Source organism: Tyto alba, unplaced genomic scaffold, assembly GCF_018691265.1.
Source record: "Tyto alba isolate M040663 unplaced genomic scaffold, T.alba_DEE_v4.0 Super-Scaffold_13, whole genome shotgun sequence".
NCBI classification, from domain to species: domain Eukaryota; kingdom Metazoa; phylum Chordata; class Aves; order Strigiformes; family Tytonidae; genus Tyto; species Tyto alba.
In genome coordinates this window covers 25063023-25079625 of record NW_024881275.1, presented here as the reverse complement: position 1 = coordinate 25079625, position 16603 = coordinate 25063023, and the positions used below count along the sequence as shown (strand labels likewise).

Genomic DNA, 16603 nt, shown 5'->3' with positions numbered 1-16603 from the left:
CTCTTCCTCTGCTCCAGCATTGGATCCCTCTCACAGGAGACAGTCCTCCATGAACATTCTCCAATGTGAGTTCTTAATATCCTCTGGTCCTTAAGGTCCTCCATGGGCTGCAGGTGGGCATCTGCTCCACCATGGACCTCCATGGGCTTCAGAGGGACAGCCTGCCCTCTCACCACAGGATACAGGAAGAATCTGCTCCAGAGCACCTCCCTCTGCTCCTCCTCCTTTCTTCCACTGACTTCAGTGTTCACACAGGTGTCCTTCTCACAGCAACTCCCACTCTTCCTCCCAGGTTCCCCTTCTTGAATATGTTATCAGAGGTGCATCCACCATCACGAATTGGTTCAGCCTTGGCAGAGCGGGGTCTGACTTTGAACTGGGGGAGCTTTGAGAAGCTTCTCACAGGGGTCAGTGCTGCAGCCCCCTCCCCTGCTACCAAAACACCACCACAAATACACACAAACCCAGGGCACAAGGCAAAAGGCACTGTCTTAATTTTTTAAAGCGTCAGTGCTGTGTAACTGATTGACAATGTTATCAAGGTTTGGGAGGAAGGGACTTCCTCGGACATCACAACAAACATAAACAAAAGCATCCTGCCTGTAAAGGGAAAATATATTTGTATCTCTTGTGATTTTGTGAAGGATGGCCAACTCTGTAAATCTGTTAGATCTGGAGCAAAAAAAAATTAGCCTTCAATAAACTTTGAAATAGTTAAATGTCTGTATTTTCTTCTATGTATTGAAGACAGGCCAATGTGATGACTAACTTACTAGCCATATTTGGTATCAATAGGAAATGGAAAAAGCATTTTTTTTCCCAAAGAGTCAGATGCTGTGTGTTTGTGAGATCAATGTGAGTGGTTCATTTTCTTGCTACACAAATCAATGTTTCAGAGTCAAAGTGGATTTTCAGTACCCCTAGACTGGGAGATTGTGATTCTCCCTCCGGCAGCTGTCTCTATGCACGCATGTATGTATAGTTGTTGTAGGTACTTATGTACTAACAGAATATATAAGAAAATAGATTTATTTTTTTTATCCTGCAGGATCTCTAGTTCTAGAGCATTTCTCTCTTTTTTCCTCTTTACACATTGTCTGCATGGTTGGACTTCTTTTACTGATGATGATCTCTGACTTGTATAGCTGCAGCTGCTGCTACTAGCTTCAAGAAACTTTTTTCATGACAGGTCATTTTTTAATCTGTCAAGATTACCTATTACCTCTACTTCTCAGAGAAGAACACACATCTGAGTTATCAAAATGCTTGGCTTTCAAACATATGGGACAGATAATGGTATCTTTCAGCATTTTTAAAAGTGAGATTAGGTGGTTCCACTGCCCAAAAGGAGAGAGACTTTCCATTTATAGTATCCCTGTGTATCTATCTTCAGATCTTCCTTCTCAAAAGGGCAGGGGATCCTCATTCAATCATAGTATCCTTACTTTTAATGCTTCCCCTGTTTTTGCATGACTGATAACAGGAAAAGACAAGTATACAGGCACCATTACCTGGAGAGTGCTCATAATACTCAAGAATAGGCTGCCTTTCAAGTGCCTGTTCTTTCCTTGATGCTATGTATTTCCTCAAGCATTATATCCATCATCTAAAAATTTGCCCCACATTGGTGGGCTTGTTTTTGGAGATACAAATATTAATGACAGCCATCTCTCTTCTGTCATGTAATTCTTAAAACGGTTCTCAAGAGCTCATAGTATTTGATTCCCACCCCGCCACACTCCCCACCAAAATCCCATCCAATCTCAAACCCTGCATGAAGCGTAGTTTGCTATTTAGAAGCAACTTTTCATGATGGCTTTGTCTTGAGCTCTTTTTTAAAATCTCAGGCACATCAAGAACTATTCAGTTTGTGTTGGAAAACTTTCTTCTGGGCATAGTTTGACTTCCACACCAACAGTGTGCTGCACTGCCAGAAATTTCTAGGCCACACTAAGATGGCTAGTAGCAATTGACTACAAGGGGAAAGGCTTATTGCCCATGCTTCATGGCTTCGGGCTGCAATATACCATGCCAGCTTCTATGCAAGCCAATAAACCTTTAAGTGAAAGCATCTCTTCAGTTATCCCTGGCTCTTGGCACTTTGATACCTGATTTGATTCCAAATATTTTAAGATATCCGAGGGAGCTATAGGTTATTATTTGGCGCCAAGTATTCTCCCTTAAAATTTCTAGAGCACTTTCTGTTTTTTCCCTGTTCCTTCGAGGGGAGATTGAAGTCTGAAGCTTTAAGAATAAATAAGTGAATAGAAAAGCATGCTTTTAGTCTTTGAAAGTCTCAGTTTCTTCTTTGATACAATACCTCTTGAAATCTTTCTGTGAACATGCATAGAATTACATGCTCAGAGAAGAAGACTGGATGATATGTACCTGTGCTTGTTCTTCTCTGACATTTTTTGTCTGTATCTATGTAATCTTGATTTTTTTCTCTTCCTCAAGATACAGTTGATCTTTGGTTTCCTTGCTTGAGAAGAAAGAGCATGTTCTGTCCTTCATATGACATTGGTGCATACAGGAGGAAGACAGCCGCCATCTCAGAGCCTTCTGCTTAAATCCCTCTGAAGAACATGTTTTTCCAGTATTTTGTTGGGGTTTTTTGAGTGAAGCCTTCAATTATTGCTATTGCCCTGTAGTAGTAGTTGCATGTGTTGTATTCTAATTTTTGGCCTTGTACATGCTTAATATTTAACCCATTTTTACCTTTTGTAGCTATCCATTTATTTCTATATAGTGTGTACTGTTCAGTTTGTGATCAGCTGTTCTAAAAAAAACTTATAGTTTGCTTAGCTGAGACTCAAAATACAGTGGCTACATGGAAAAATATTTTTCTTCAGCTCTTTGGTTTGACTATGGATATGCAAAACTTCTGCTAGTCTTTGAGAGACGTCAGTAAGAAGCCAATGTTGCTCTTGAGTTCACAGCTCTACCCTTCATTCCAGGGGCCTCCCTGGCAATGGTAGCTGCTTTTGATGAAGAAAAAGCTTCCTCTTTCACTTTCAGAAGGATATGAAAACTGGTCCACAAGAGTGTGTAGAGGCAGCTTTCCTTATGCAGTGTGTACCATTGATATAGTAAACTGAGCAAACCAGATAGTTAAACCATCTACCACAGATTATGAAACTGCAGTAAGTATCTGATTACTGGTTAGCAAGTATAATTTTGCTAGCAAAAAAACACAATCCAGATGTTTGCAATATTAATACATTACTGTATGCATTAATTGTATCCATTAATCCTCATAGAATACCTGTGAGATACGTCATGATGGTTATCCTAAATTTACCTAAATTGAGGCTCTGAAGAAAAGTTGCTGAATTTCAGATTAGGAGCAATTTTTTAATTCCATTTTTTTGTCTAGACTTAGATATAGTACAGTTTTAAAAAATTAAAATACTATTTAATATTTATTAAATATTTTGATTTATTAGTACTAATTCTATGCAAAACTTTCAAAACAATTATTCTAACTTTCTATTTTCTTTTTGTAGCCTTATATTTTTACAGATCCACCTACCATAAGAGTTGCTCATGGAAGGATTTTCTCAGAAGTTGTATGTTTTTTCCATCACGTGACACATACCATGCGACTGTATAAAGTCCAGGGTAAGAGTTGTGAAATTGTGTCTCTTTCAGCAGTTATTTTCATTACTACAGTCTTAGATACTACCTCTTTTTAATGTTTAAATGCACTTCTGAACTAGTGCAGAATTTGTCAGACTGAAGTCTTTACTGGGTCTGATGCACCATTATCCCTTTCTGAGCATTGTGCTAGTCATTAAGATGGCATACTTAAACTCAACGGATTTGTTGGAGATACTTCTCAGTATTAGGAAATTTCATAGTTTAAGTTACCTACAAGGGAGTCCCAAACTTTACTGGATTGACTGAATGCTGTAGGTACCTGTAAATTACAAATATGAGAAGAAAAAATTTTAGAAATATCTTGGAGGGAATGTAAAAATGTAGGTTTTTCGTAGCTTCAAACTTACTGATGGAGGTACAACAATATCTTCTCTAAACTCACAAAGAATGTAAAGTTATTTGTTTAGTGTCATTAATAGTGAAGTCTGGTTTACTCCACAACTGTAGGCATGGTTTTAGTTACCTATGAGCTTCCTTTTTATGTCCTTTATCTGCTTGGAAGAGCTTGTGACAATTGGCTGCGTCTGTTGAGAATCACCAGTCCTGAACACCAGCTTACTGACTTTTAGGATATAACTTGACATCAGCTTTGCTTGCTTTTCCTTCAGTAAGGCTTTTAATTTTTTGTTTCGCTACTGTTCAACTACTGATTTCCAATAAAATTCTAGGTATACAGTAACTTTGGAAGCTCTGTACCCTTCCAAACTTGATTATTAAAATAATCGGTGAAAAATGTAAAAAAACAACCAAACAAAAAAAAGTCATGGTGCATTTGTATAAACTTATTTTCCTGTAGAAACTTGACTTAAAATGCTTAAGTGTATCTTTTTGTAATTGAAGTAGGAAACACACATTTTCAGTTGTTCAGCTATTTATATTTAGTCTACTGGAATTTTTCTGAAATACAGAAGTGTTGACTAATATTTTCATCACTTGAAGGAATGTAAACTTCTTTTGTATTAGAATTACTTTTGCTGTAGGTGTCAAAATTGTCTACATGGTTTTTAAAATCTTATTTATCATATTTATTTTTCTAAACACCTTCAAAAACAAATAATGGACCTGTAAGTACTTTGAAAGTCTCCCTTGCTCTTTTCATTATTACTATGGGTTTCAAAAATAATATTGCCAGCAATACCTACTTTAGTCACTCAGAACTGATCTGTTTGATTTTTTTTTTTTTTTTTTGTTCTAATACTAAAAGGAGAAGGAGGGAAAAAACCTGGAAAAAAATCTGAAAAGTCTCTCTTTAGGTTAGGTGAGGTTGTTTGTTTTTTAAAATGGATCTCTTTGTAGTATTCCCTTTTCTTTAATTTGTTAGTGAGTGCCTACCAGAAGTATTATACTTCCATTTCACAGTTCACAGAAAATGAGTTGTCAGTGAAAAACACTTGCTTGCCAATTCCTAATACAAGAATTTATCTTTCAAGTGCACCATCTAGTTTTTTTCTCTTTTCTTTTTGACAATCTTTAACTCATCACACTGTTTCAATGCTTACACCATTACCTATGCAATCATCATGGTGAATTCCTGTACCATGGTCCCAGCTTTTACAGTAAAAAATAATGCAATTATTTTATGTATATTCTCTGTTTACTTTTATGATGTCTTTATATTTTAATTTCTTCATATGAAATGGCCTTTTTCAAAGTTTAAAAATTGATGACTTTTCATCATGGTTTTGCTGAGGTCTGTTTCCTGGGCTTTGTAAGGGAAGTTATTTATATAGCATTACTTCAATTAAAAGAAGGTATCTGGAAGTCTTAATAGATTTGTAACAAAGCATGTGGAGAGAAACAAATATGTGTATGTATATACATACATTTTGTTTTTAAACAGAGACCTGATGCTTGTGTTGTAGCCTATGTGCTCGCCAGGGGGTGGAAAGCCTGATTGTGTGGCTAATCCAACTGTTGGATAGTACTTTCGAGTCCTACAGCTTCTTCAGAAGCTTTGGTGAAATAGTGCTTTTTCCAGTTTTGGCTTTAGAATTCTGTTGATTTTGAGCAGAAAATACTCTGGCTTGACAACTCCTTTCAGTAATTGACCAATGAGTGATTTTTAACTTTCTCTGCTTCCATCGGCATCAGGTTTTGATATTGGCATGATTTTATTAATCTTTTTATCAGAAGGTTCTTAAGTTTCATTTATCTTTGTAATGTATTTTTGTATTAACTCAAATTATGCAGTAGAAAAGAAATAAAAGTAATTCATGTTTTTATCATTTTAAAATTCTGAACTAAAATATTGTATCCTTGTTCATTGTACTCATGCTTTAATTGTCCTACTTTAAAATAATTGGGAAATCTATGACTAAGAGTGTACAGATCCACTTTTTCCAGACTAGGTCTGGGAAAATAGAAGTAATTACCTGAACTGAATGTTTTAATTTTAGCACTGTATTATAATAGCCACTGGTAAATGTTAACATTTTAACAGTTGCTGGTACTGCTGCAGGTAGCATTCAGATTTTAAAAAAGATGAGGAAACAAATACAGGGCTTGACATCCTCCTCAATCTGGTGGCAAAAATCACAACCCTGACGGCATTTTACATCATTAACAATATAAAAATTGAGGCAAGCAAACACTTTCAGTATTCTATTGTGTAAAGGCTAAGAGTGTTTGTTTTAGAATTTGACAAAGACCTTCTTAAGAAAAGTATTTCTACACTCTCTCAAACAGAACTGCTAAAAAAATTTAAAACTGTATGTGTAGAAAGAAAAAGAGGTTGTGCTAACCTCTGTCCATGTGCTTAGGACTCTTAAGAATTTTATTCAAAGATAATTTGTCCTTCTGCAAAAGACTACACAGTTCAGGAGCCCAAACTAACGAGCATGCCTCTGGGTTTTGTGAGTTGAATACAGCGAACTGTTGGCGGGGGGTGTGAAGTATTTAGTATCTAAGATTTTTAAATACTGTCTTCAGGTTTTAAAGGACTATGTTGGTTAATCAGTCCCTTGCTTTCTGCTGTCTTCTGTTTACAATCTGTTGGGCAAGTATAATGTAATTTCATCTCACTACAAAGAGATATTTCATATCTGTGTTCTGCTTGGCACAATTCTTTTTGCAGTTGTTAATTCCATTAAACTTCAGAAAGGGTAGAAGTGGTCATGCTGAATGATGGTATGATTCCGGTCCAAACTGTGTCTCAAACTGTTTGAAAAGGTCAGGGTATTATTAAAGGTATTTAGTTTTCAGTGCGAGGCACTGTAGAAAAATATCTCACTGAATATCTGTATGCATTTTCAGATACTTAATCCTTCTTTTAATAAATGGGCCTATTATCCCTGTCAGCAAAGACTCGTGTCCTTGATGTGGTCATATCAGTATGTGGTTTCTTAATTTGCTGTCCTTAAGGAACACTCTCCCTGTTTTGGTTAAAAAAGCTGACCGGTTTCCTGCTTAGTGGAACAGTTGCTGTCAGGAAGCTGGTAACTTCATTCTTGTCTGAATAGTGACAGTCACATAAGAGTCAAGGAGAGAAGTGAATGTCTAGGTCTTGCTCCAGCATGTTAGCTGCTACTAAAGACAGCACTTAACAATTGTCTGCTGTTTCCTGTTTCCTACCGATTTACCAGAACCCACACTGGTTCTTAAAATGAGTTGCTTTTCTTCTACTTCAGTGAATGTTTCAGATTGTCTGTTCAATGAGTAATGAATTAAAAGTACTACTATATCATATGGTCCATAACTGAACTAATTGTTTTCAAATATCTGGTTAGATATAACGGAAAAGGAAAACTAGCATGGGAAAAGAAGATCATTGTGTTCTGGGAGCATAATCATTCTTACATATGTGGCAACTGCTTTCAAAAACTGAGAGATTTTAAATGCATCTTTTTCATGTAGGTTTGGAAGGCCAGTCTCTTGAAGTTTCCAATATTGTGGATATTAGAGGAGAATATAATCGTGAACTTGCAATGAGAATTTCATCTGACATAAACAGTCAAAATAGATTCTATACTGATCTTAATGGATATCAGGTAATTATTGTCTATTAATTATAAAAGCCTAGGGTCTCAGGTTTTGACTGTCTTAATACTTCTGATTGTAAAGAGTTTGAGTCATATCAATCAAACTTCCATGTTAAATTCCACTAATCATTTAAAAGGAGAAAAGCTTTAAAAGTGTATCCGTTATAAAATTTGATTTGGACCAGATGAAGTAGCAAGTATTTTCTTTCAAGGAGTTTGTTAAATACTCCTTCATATTCCTTTTAACATAAGAAATGTAATACAGCAAGTTATGTCAAGCCACCATGTAGTTGCTTGTATATCTGCATGTCACCTTTTTGCGCTGCTTTTTTGGTACAATTAGAGTCCTTTAGATAGAACAATGCTAGATATGCATAAGGTCCACGAACTCAGACCTAGAGATGAACTGCTTGCTACTGTGGTGGAAATAAAGGGATGTATTTTTGGAGTGTAATTTCTTCTTCTGTTGGCGATGCATCTGATGAAACATAGTCTGATTGTTTTCTTAACTTGGATTCCACAGCACACATGAAAGACAATTTTCTTTTCCTTACCTTCCTCCCTTGCTAAAAATAGTTTTGCAAATACATTGCATACCTGCTGAGTAAGAGACTACTATTTTTCCAGTTAGTGTGTAGTACTGCATTTTGTTGGGGACTAAATATTTAAACATGAAAATAATTTTAATATTACTGCTTATTTGTGCTGTAGCATTCAAGAATTCCACTAGTGCTTTAAGTTCCCATTATAAACGAACAACTCCTTTTCTACTACCTTGAATCTATTCACTGCCTGCTCTCTAGAGGAGAAAAAATTTTCTCTCACTCAGTAACTGTGATTATTCCTGTTTTTTTGTAGATTCCCTTGATGAGTCTTTCAGGTTTTTTAAAATATTCTTTGATCTAAAAGTACATTGAAGTTATCTTTTCTAAAGTGGTGATTATAGCGACAAATCTCCAAAAAGCTAAATAATACAATCAAGTGAATGCTTTGGTGCCAGTTGTGCTTCTAAAGCGCATGGGATAAATGTCTGAAAAGGTCTTTGAAATTTAAATACATAAAAAGAATGTTTTTATTGAAGTTCGTGTTCATACTGCAGATCCAGCCCAGACTGACGATGAGCAAATTGCCTCTTCAAGCAAATATCTATCCTATGACTACAATGGCTTATATCCAAGATGTTGGCATTCGTCTGACACTTCATTCAGCTCAGTCTCTAGGTGTTGCAAGCTTGAAAAATGGTAAGTGTAAGAGCATAGATTTTATAAAGGCTTGTCCTTCATAATTGTCTGAAATAGTTCATTCAGAGATTACCATACCTACTAGAATTTGAAGTATTTCTGCAACTCTGACAAGTTTTAGAATATGTCCATAGGGGAGGAGGTAGAGTTTGTTCCCACGTAAGATCCTGTAATCTTCAGTGGAAGATCTGTCTCTAACTAGAGACAGAGGAAAGAGATTACAAAAAAAAAGACAAAATGAGCAATAACTTGTCAGAACCAGGTATTTTTCACCCAAGAAATCTGGTGGAATTCAAGGGTGAAACAGCAAAACTAAGTGGTGTGTTCTCATTTGTACTGCTATGGTAGCAGAGGGCTTAAGATGAATAATGTGATGCTGATAATTTTTTTTTGTTTGTTTGTTTGCTGTAGGGTAGAAGGCACTAGTCTTAAGGTTTACACAGTATAGCCTTATATCCTTGTCAAGGAAAACAATAGCGTTTTTGAAGACTAGAATTACTTAAATAAAGGATAAAAATTAACCTGGGTAAGAATCAACATACTTCTTCTGAAGCAAAATCATACCTCACAAATTTAATGGAGTACTTTGAAAGAGCTGATGAATATATTGACAAGAAAAATGCATTCCTGTTAAAAATCCCAGAAGGGACAAGTCTTGTCCCTCACAGCAGAGAAGGCTATGATGAATGGCCTGGAGGGATGGAAACAGAGGTCAGTTGTTCAGTCTATAATGCTACTAGAAAGAGGAGGCATTCAAATAAAGCTAGCAAGTAGTGGGCAAAATCAGGTATATAATTAATAATTTGAGGTGTATAATTCCTTGTTGTAATATTTTGTGAATTTAAATTTACATGGTTTTGAAAAACAACAGAATGAATTTGTAGAAGAAAAAAAGCCCACCAGAAACTATACCAAAACCTGCTTCCCAGTTTCTTTTTAAAAAAAAATATATATTAATATATTTGTGTTAAATTAATTTATATTCATATTTGTATTTGTACATTAGTTCATATTCATATTAATGTTTATTCTGACAAAAGATGAGTAGTGTACTACATTGATAGCAATATTAACACATCTAATTCATTTTAGGTCGAAGAGTTAACACTGGCCTGTAGACCAATGCTTTAATAAAGCCATAGTGGAAAATATCAATCTCTTGTTCCAAGACAATCTGATATGAGACACAAATTATATTTTTTCATGACTTCCATTGCCAGAAACCAAATTGTCTTTGGCCTGATCTTGTGAATGAACTTGACACCACCAAATGTTTGTAGGCGGTTGTTATATAGATATTGGACACTAAATCAGCGTGCAGAGGTTCTGTTACCTTGTAATAGTGTATGTATTTGGTCTTTAACAATCCTAGAGTCTGCATCACAGGATAGTCTAACATCTAAGTCCACAGAGACCCCCACTTTTGTCTTCAAGTCAGGGAAGTAAAGGCTAGGGCTGTTTGACATATTACAGTTGTGTCAGGCAGAAACTGGCTTTCTGTGAGCATTGGTTTCAACCCAGTCAAAGGACATCAGAGGCTTTTCACCTACTCCAGTAAAAGAAAAGAGCAAAAGAAGTAGCTCATATATGGTAACAGCATTAATTTCTTAGCTATGTTACTCTTTGGCAAACTCTATTATATCAGAGGAAGTTAAGAGATAGCGGCATCAAATATTTATTCTCTGTCCCCTAAGGAGGGGAAGACTCTATTCATCTGACTTGTTATCATTAGGTGATACTTCATTAAATGACTGTGTTTACTACATTTGTTCTGAGGGCATGTTGGACCTCTTAGAAGAAAAATGAAGCTGAAGGTTCTGTGGCCTCTGAAAAACTTATACTTCATGACACTTCTTCTGAAGGCCCTTCAGGATCGCAAAGGGATCCTGGAAGAAAATTCAGACATTGCAGTGTAGGCAAGTGCCTTCAATAGCTGTGTATCTGTGTGTCTGAAACTGTGTGTCTCAAGGCATAACCCACCACTTGAGATGTATATGAACAGCAGATTATTTCTCACTTCTCATTTGTAGATTGGAGATGGGTTCCTTACTGTGGAGCAGTTAACTCTCATGCTGTCAGATGATTTCAGCAGTATGGAGTAGGATTTCTCACTGTATTGTCATCAGTCTTCAACATCAGCTTCTAAGAAACATGATCAAAAACTGTGAAGTACCCATGCCACAATTTTATTCCTACACTACATCTCTCTTGCGATTTGTGGGATTGGATGGATAATAATTTTTTAATGTGAGATAGTGAACATCCTCCACCTAGTAAATTCCATCCAGTTGTGCTCTAATTTACTGCTTAGTGGATTATCCTCCATGCCCCAGGGAAGACCAGATAGATGGGATGCACCACTGTCATTTAGAGGTGGACTTCCCTGCAGTCTGATGGATAATTAATGGGGTAGCAAGGATCACTTATGTTCTGAAGCCTCATGCAATACACTTACACCATTTTTAAGCCAGAAATTTCCCTGAAACAATCTTTTTAAATCTTTGACCCATTTTTGAAATGGTTTTTATTTCTGACTTCAACAGCACTGATTATTTTGTTTGTATTTGCTGTTAACAATCACCTTAAGAATCATAAAACTTTATTTTGTTCAGCCTTCATTATCCTAGCTTCTTAAAGAATGTTGGAAATGCAGTTAGGTAGTTTTTGATCTGTATTTTCTAAGTTTTGTTTGAAAATTTTGACAAAAGTTCATTGTAGGTTTGTCCTTCTTACTATGGTTCTAGCTTTTTTCAGAAACTTATCAAACCTGTCTGTCAGCCCATGTTCAGACAGCAATACACAAAGACCATCAATTTGAGGCACTACCCTAGCCTTATACCCTAGTTCAAAATGGTAATTTTGTTTCTTACTCATTGCCAGCTGACTTCCGTCCTGGGTACACAAAATCTGTTTTTACTTGAGGGAAGAATGAGTATTTAGGAAAATTGGGTAAGTATTTGTAGAACAATAAAGAAGTATAAAAGAGACCACCTTACTAAGCAGCCTTTTCTAGTAGCTTAAATTGTGCATTTCGCATTTAGGAAACAGGTACACTTGTTTGAAGATTCAGTGTGCAAAAACTGTAACAGCCCTAATTACAAGCCCTGAACTGTTTTCCCTCTGGAGATACGAACTTCATCTTCCATAAGACTATTATTTAACATTTGAATTATTCTGAATGGCAGTGCTACAATTCAGTATAAACTCAGGACTTCACACTCAGTGTTCATCTGGTGCAAAGTTTTATTTTCCTACTCACATAAGTGAAAATATCCTTACAAGGAGTGATTGAGGGTATTTATATGCTCATATTACCTACCTGTTTTTCATTCTGCTTTCAGCTGTGAAGCAAGAACAACAGAAAAGGAAAAAATATATTTGGGAGGTTCACTCACTCCTTAATGGAGTGCAAGATGAACACATTTTACAGAAGGTCTCTCCATACAGCTGCAGCTACTTGGGGTGATTCTCTGATGCTAGTAGTGCCAAGTAACCTTGTTACAAATAATAGTTAACAGTAATAACTTTCCATGCTAAGCTTCTATTTAGACTCTTATGTTAAAAATTTGCAGAACTTCCTGCTAAGAGGCTTGTGAAAAATTTTTGGAAGGTCATAAACAGCCAAAGCCCAAAGATACTAACTGTTTTCATAATCAGTCCTAACAATATTGATCTGCTATTACTCTTCCGTAGGAAAGTGAAAAATTGTGATTCTTTATAATGTATATTTCAGAGTATTTTTCTTACGTTTAATAGAAGGTTTTACATGTTCTTGTTACCAGTATAATCCTTGTATTGCTCTTTCAGGTCAGTTGGAAGTGATCATGGATCGTCGACTTATGCAGGATGACAACCGTGGCCTTGGACAAGGTGTCCAAGATAACAAGATTACAGCTAATATTTTCCGATTTCTACTGGAAAGAAGACATAGAACAGATGTGGTAGGATTCACTGTCTGGATTTTTCTGGCTAATTAAGATATAAATATTTATTTCTACTGCAGCAGCAGTGAATTCAGTAAATAAACTATTCCATGAGCAGTAGAGAACTAAGGAAACATCGCTTTCAAGGGAGTTTGGTCAGCTTGCTTGCATATTCTCATTGTAAAGATTTCGTCTTTCACTTTTCCTCACTCAAATACCCGTAGTGTCTGCTTTCTCACTCATACTTCAGCATGTGACAGGGGTACTGTTGTGGGACTCTCTTCTTTTTTTCTTTAGGTTTTTTTTTTTTGAAGAAGAAGCTTTTAAAAAATTACCAATTAGCGAGGCTTCCGCTTCTTTACAAAGTTAACTGAATCTGGACAAAGGTTGACAAATTATTTCAGATGGATGGGTGGAAAGAGAACACATCTTACATGTTTTATTTTCTTAGTAAGTAAGATTTAAGTAGAAATATTTAGATGCCAGACATATAAACCTTCTCACTTCATGATTATTCTGGGAAAGTTGAGGCCATTTTGTTGTAAGGGTTTTTCTTTTGCTTGCACAAATAATCTGCTTGCTTTTTTCTACATTAATCTTTTAAATAACTCTTCAATGTTCTTTCAGTTATTTGCATTTTCTCTTAGCATTTTTCCTGTCATTTTAGAGAAGGACAAAATAAAAAGTACATCTTCATACTGAGGCAGTAGATTCATGATGACAGCACTGAGTATATTTTAAAGTCATTACATAGCTAAAGATGAGAGGTTGTATACTGAGCTGGTAATGAATATGCAGATAAATTGGAATTAATTCTGGTTTATAATGGATATCATTAACCACTGTGAGGATGATAATATCAAGGTTAAAGCTAATTTCCACCACTTAATGATTGACAGTGTTTTTTTCAGATTGTACCTGTCACTGGGATTTTCTAGTTCCTCGTGCTGTGTAACACAGGCAGTGTATTAACTGCATTTTCATTGTGGTGTGCAAATGTCTGAGATAACTTGAAAGAAGCTAACTCAAGTTCTGCATTGGCAACAATGTACATCGCACAGGTACCTTCTCAAGAAGAAACCTCTCAGAGAGATCTGTGCTTCCACAGAACACTTCTTTAGAACCCAGGGTAATTTGTGTTGTATTAAGTTAGAATGTGAAGGTGGTAAGAATTATTGAACATCGAAATCGATGTTTACATTAGCAAATAATTTGAAACAACAGGAGCAGATCAAATCAGTTAGTGCCATGGTGCTTGCATTGACACTGTGTGCAGTTTTGGTATTTTCCATGGAATCATAAAATAACTCACTAAAAGGTATCTCTGCAAGTCTTCTAGCCTAGTCCCTACTCAAAGCAGATCTATTTTTGAGTCAGAACAGACATTAAAAACTGTCCAAAGGATTAGTCATCCATTCAGACCATAATGGAGATGTGAAGGGTTAGAGCATGTTTGGGAAGCTTCTTGGTTACTTCCTTCTAAAAGAAAACTAGTCCATGCACACTGAGATTACCCTGCAGACTAATGCAGTGCCTGGTTAAGTGGGGTTGGCCATAAGCTTGATTTCAGAATGGCACTGCTGCTTCAAACCAAAATGCTCCTTTGGAAATAGTTTGAGGTTACCTCAGTTAGAACAAAAGCAGCCTAAACAACTCTGGGATTATCTGGTGAGATATATATATATGTATATATTTATGTATGCCTTTGCATACATTTACCAGTTTGATTGTGATACCAGTCAGATGTCAGCTTTGATGAATAACAGTGTATTTTCTTTTTCTTAATAAAATTGTCTTCATTTCCTCCATTTTTTAAAGATTCTATGCAAGTTGCTGATAATCTTTTGGAGAAGAAGGGACAGTTACCCACCATGATCAAAAAAATCTTACAGGTGTTTTGGGTACCTGTGTTCCAGCACCTACATTCCTTCCCCTGGCCCTTCCTGCTGAGCTTATAATAATTTTAAATAGCTGTAGAGTAAGCCTCTAAGAGCAGTTGGTTCTTACATGCTCTTGCAGGGACTTGAATGAGGATCAAAGGTATGGAGGAGTGGGCACAGTGGAAGAGGTGCTGTTGCCCCAACTGATACAGTACACAAACCCCAGGAGCCAAGATGGATGTTTTAAAGAAACATTATACATCTGGTGTTATATATGATATTTCCCTGTGCTATATTAAGCTATATTTTGTTTTTCAAAATCAGTCTGAACATTGGTAACATTTTCTGATTCATGTAACTGTTTCAGATATGTTAAAGTAAAGAAGGGTAGTTAGTCCCCTTTCTTTCTGTTTTGCTAAATGTACATACTTTTTTAGTGCATTGTTATTCAGAAGGTAGTTGTTATAACAGTTTAAAAATAGCCCTGTCAGAAAAATTATGAAGAAATGATATGCAGTTTATATATGTAATAGGTTGCACTGTGACTCATACACCGACCCTAATTTTGTTGTCAAGCCCTAGTTTGCTATTGACTTAAGGAACCATGGAAGCTACAGGAAGAAAGAGTTTTGATCACTTGGCATCTTTGCCAGTACAAGCTTTTCCTAAAGTGTATTCCAAAATACTTAATTCTGTCTTTTCTCAAAAAACCAGTTTTAACGATGGAATTTTTTCTGCTCTTTGGGAAACTTCCCCATAAAAAGAGAGTATGTGAAGTGTAGGATGTACAGTTCTTTAAAATTAATTAAAGTAAATGTGCATCACTTCATACTGTGGAGTTTTTTGGTTATGACAATATCAAGCAAAAGTTTGTTTTAATTTACATCTCTGAAATGTTTTTTCTGTCTCTAACCTCACCCTGAACAATATATTTTGATGGCAGAGTCAAACCACATGAATGTCCTGAAGTGTAAGATTGAGCTGTCCAGTGGGTAGGTAGAATCCTTAATAATCACTAGAATACTCAGGTAGCCTGTATTCTACTAGGTACCTAATCCTAACGTTACCTGGGTTTTGGCTCTTGGATTTCAGCTCATCTAGTCAGTAGTAAATACTTATGCTGATATTGCCTCTGTGCAAAACACTTCAGGTTGATTTGTTTTGCTGAAGTTTTGAGGTTTTTTTCCCCCAAAGATGGATATTACAAAAGGTGTGTTCAGAATGACAGTATTGTTCAGTAAGCAAGCTATGGATGTAGTAGGAGCTCGGCAAATCTGATTCCGTTTTACATTATAGTCAACTGATTTATTGACATCTGTGTTCCTCAGACCTCTGTTGATGATGTTACTGTGTTTTGATTCAATTTCTGTATACACCGTTTTCTCCTCATACTAGGTGTAGGTAATTCTGCTTATTCATTTTGTCCTTGCAAATGTTTTTTGGCTCTACATATCTTTTTTACTTCTAATAGTTATTTTTCTTCTTCCTCAGATCAAGAACTGAATACATTTCAGTTTTAAATTGAAGGGATTATTATTTGGCTGAGAATTAAGCTGAGTACAGTTATCAATCCTTGCTTGTCAAAAGAGTAAATTTTCTTTATTTTTGGAAATATAGACTCTTTGTTTTACATTTATTGTAAGTTTTGTTAAAAATAAGCATTGACACCTTTTTACTTTCCAGGCCTTAGTGTGTAGTATTAGTATAAGAATATGAATGGAGTAGGATTTATAGGAACTGGTAATATCTTTATTTCATCAATGACATAGCTGGATGCCATGCCAGACACACACTTTCTTCTTCAGATTTGTATTTCATACCTTGTCTTGACTTGCTGAATTTATATAACTGGATTTATAGCGTAGTCTCAAGCAGAGCACCAGGATTCAGTGGCTCAAATAGCTGCTATGGTTTGGGAGAGG

General features: G+C 35.9%; 1 protein-coding gene across 2 annotated transcripts in view; it reads left to right on the top strand.

The window, feature by feature from the left end:
- The window catches only part of MAN2A1 (mannosidase alpha class 2A member 1), a 123740-nt gene that overhangs the window by 88834 nt on the left and 18303 nt on the right, over positions 1-16603 (top strand). For both annotated transcript variants that reach the window (XM_042787793.1, XM_032984041.2), the window contains exons 16-19: positions 3507-3621; positions 7513-7646; positions 8737-8878; positions 12686-12819. In XM_042787793.1, the coding sequence (XP_042643727.1) occupies positions 3507-3621; positions 7513-7646; positions 8737-8878; positions 12686-12819 (525 nt within the window). The remainder of the gene's footprint in view (positions 1-3506; positions 3622-7512; positions 7647-8736; positions 8879-12685; positions 12820-16603) is intronic.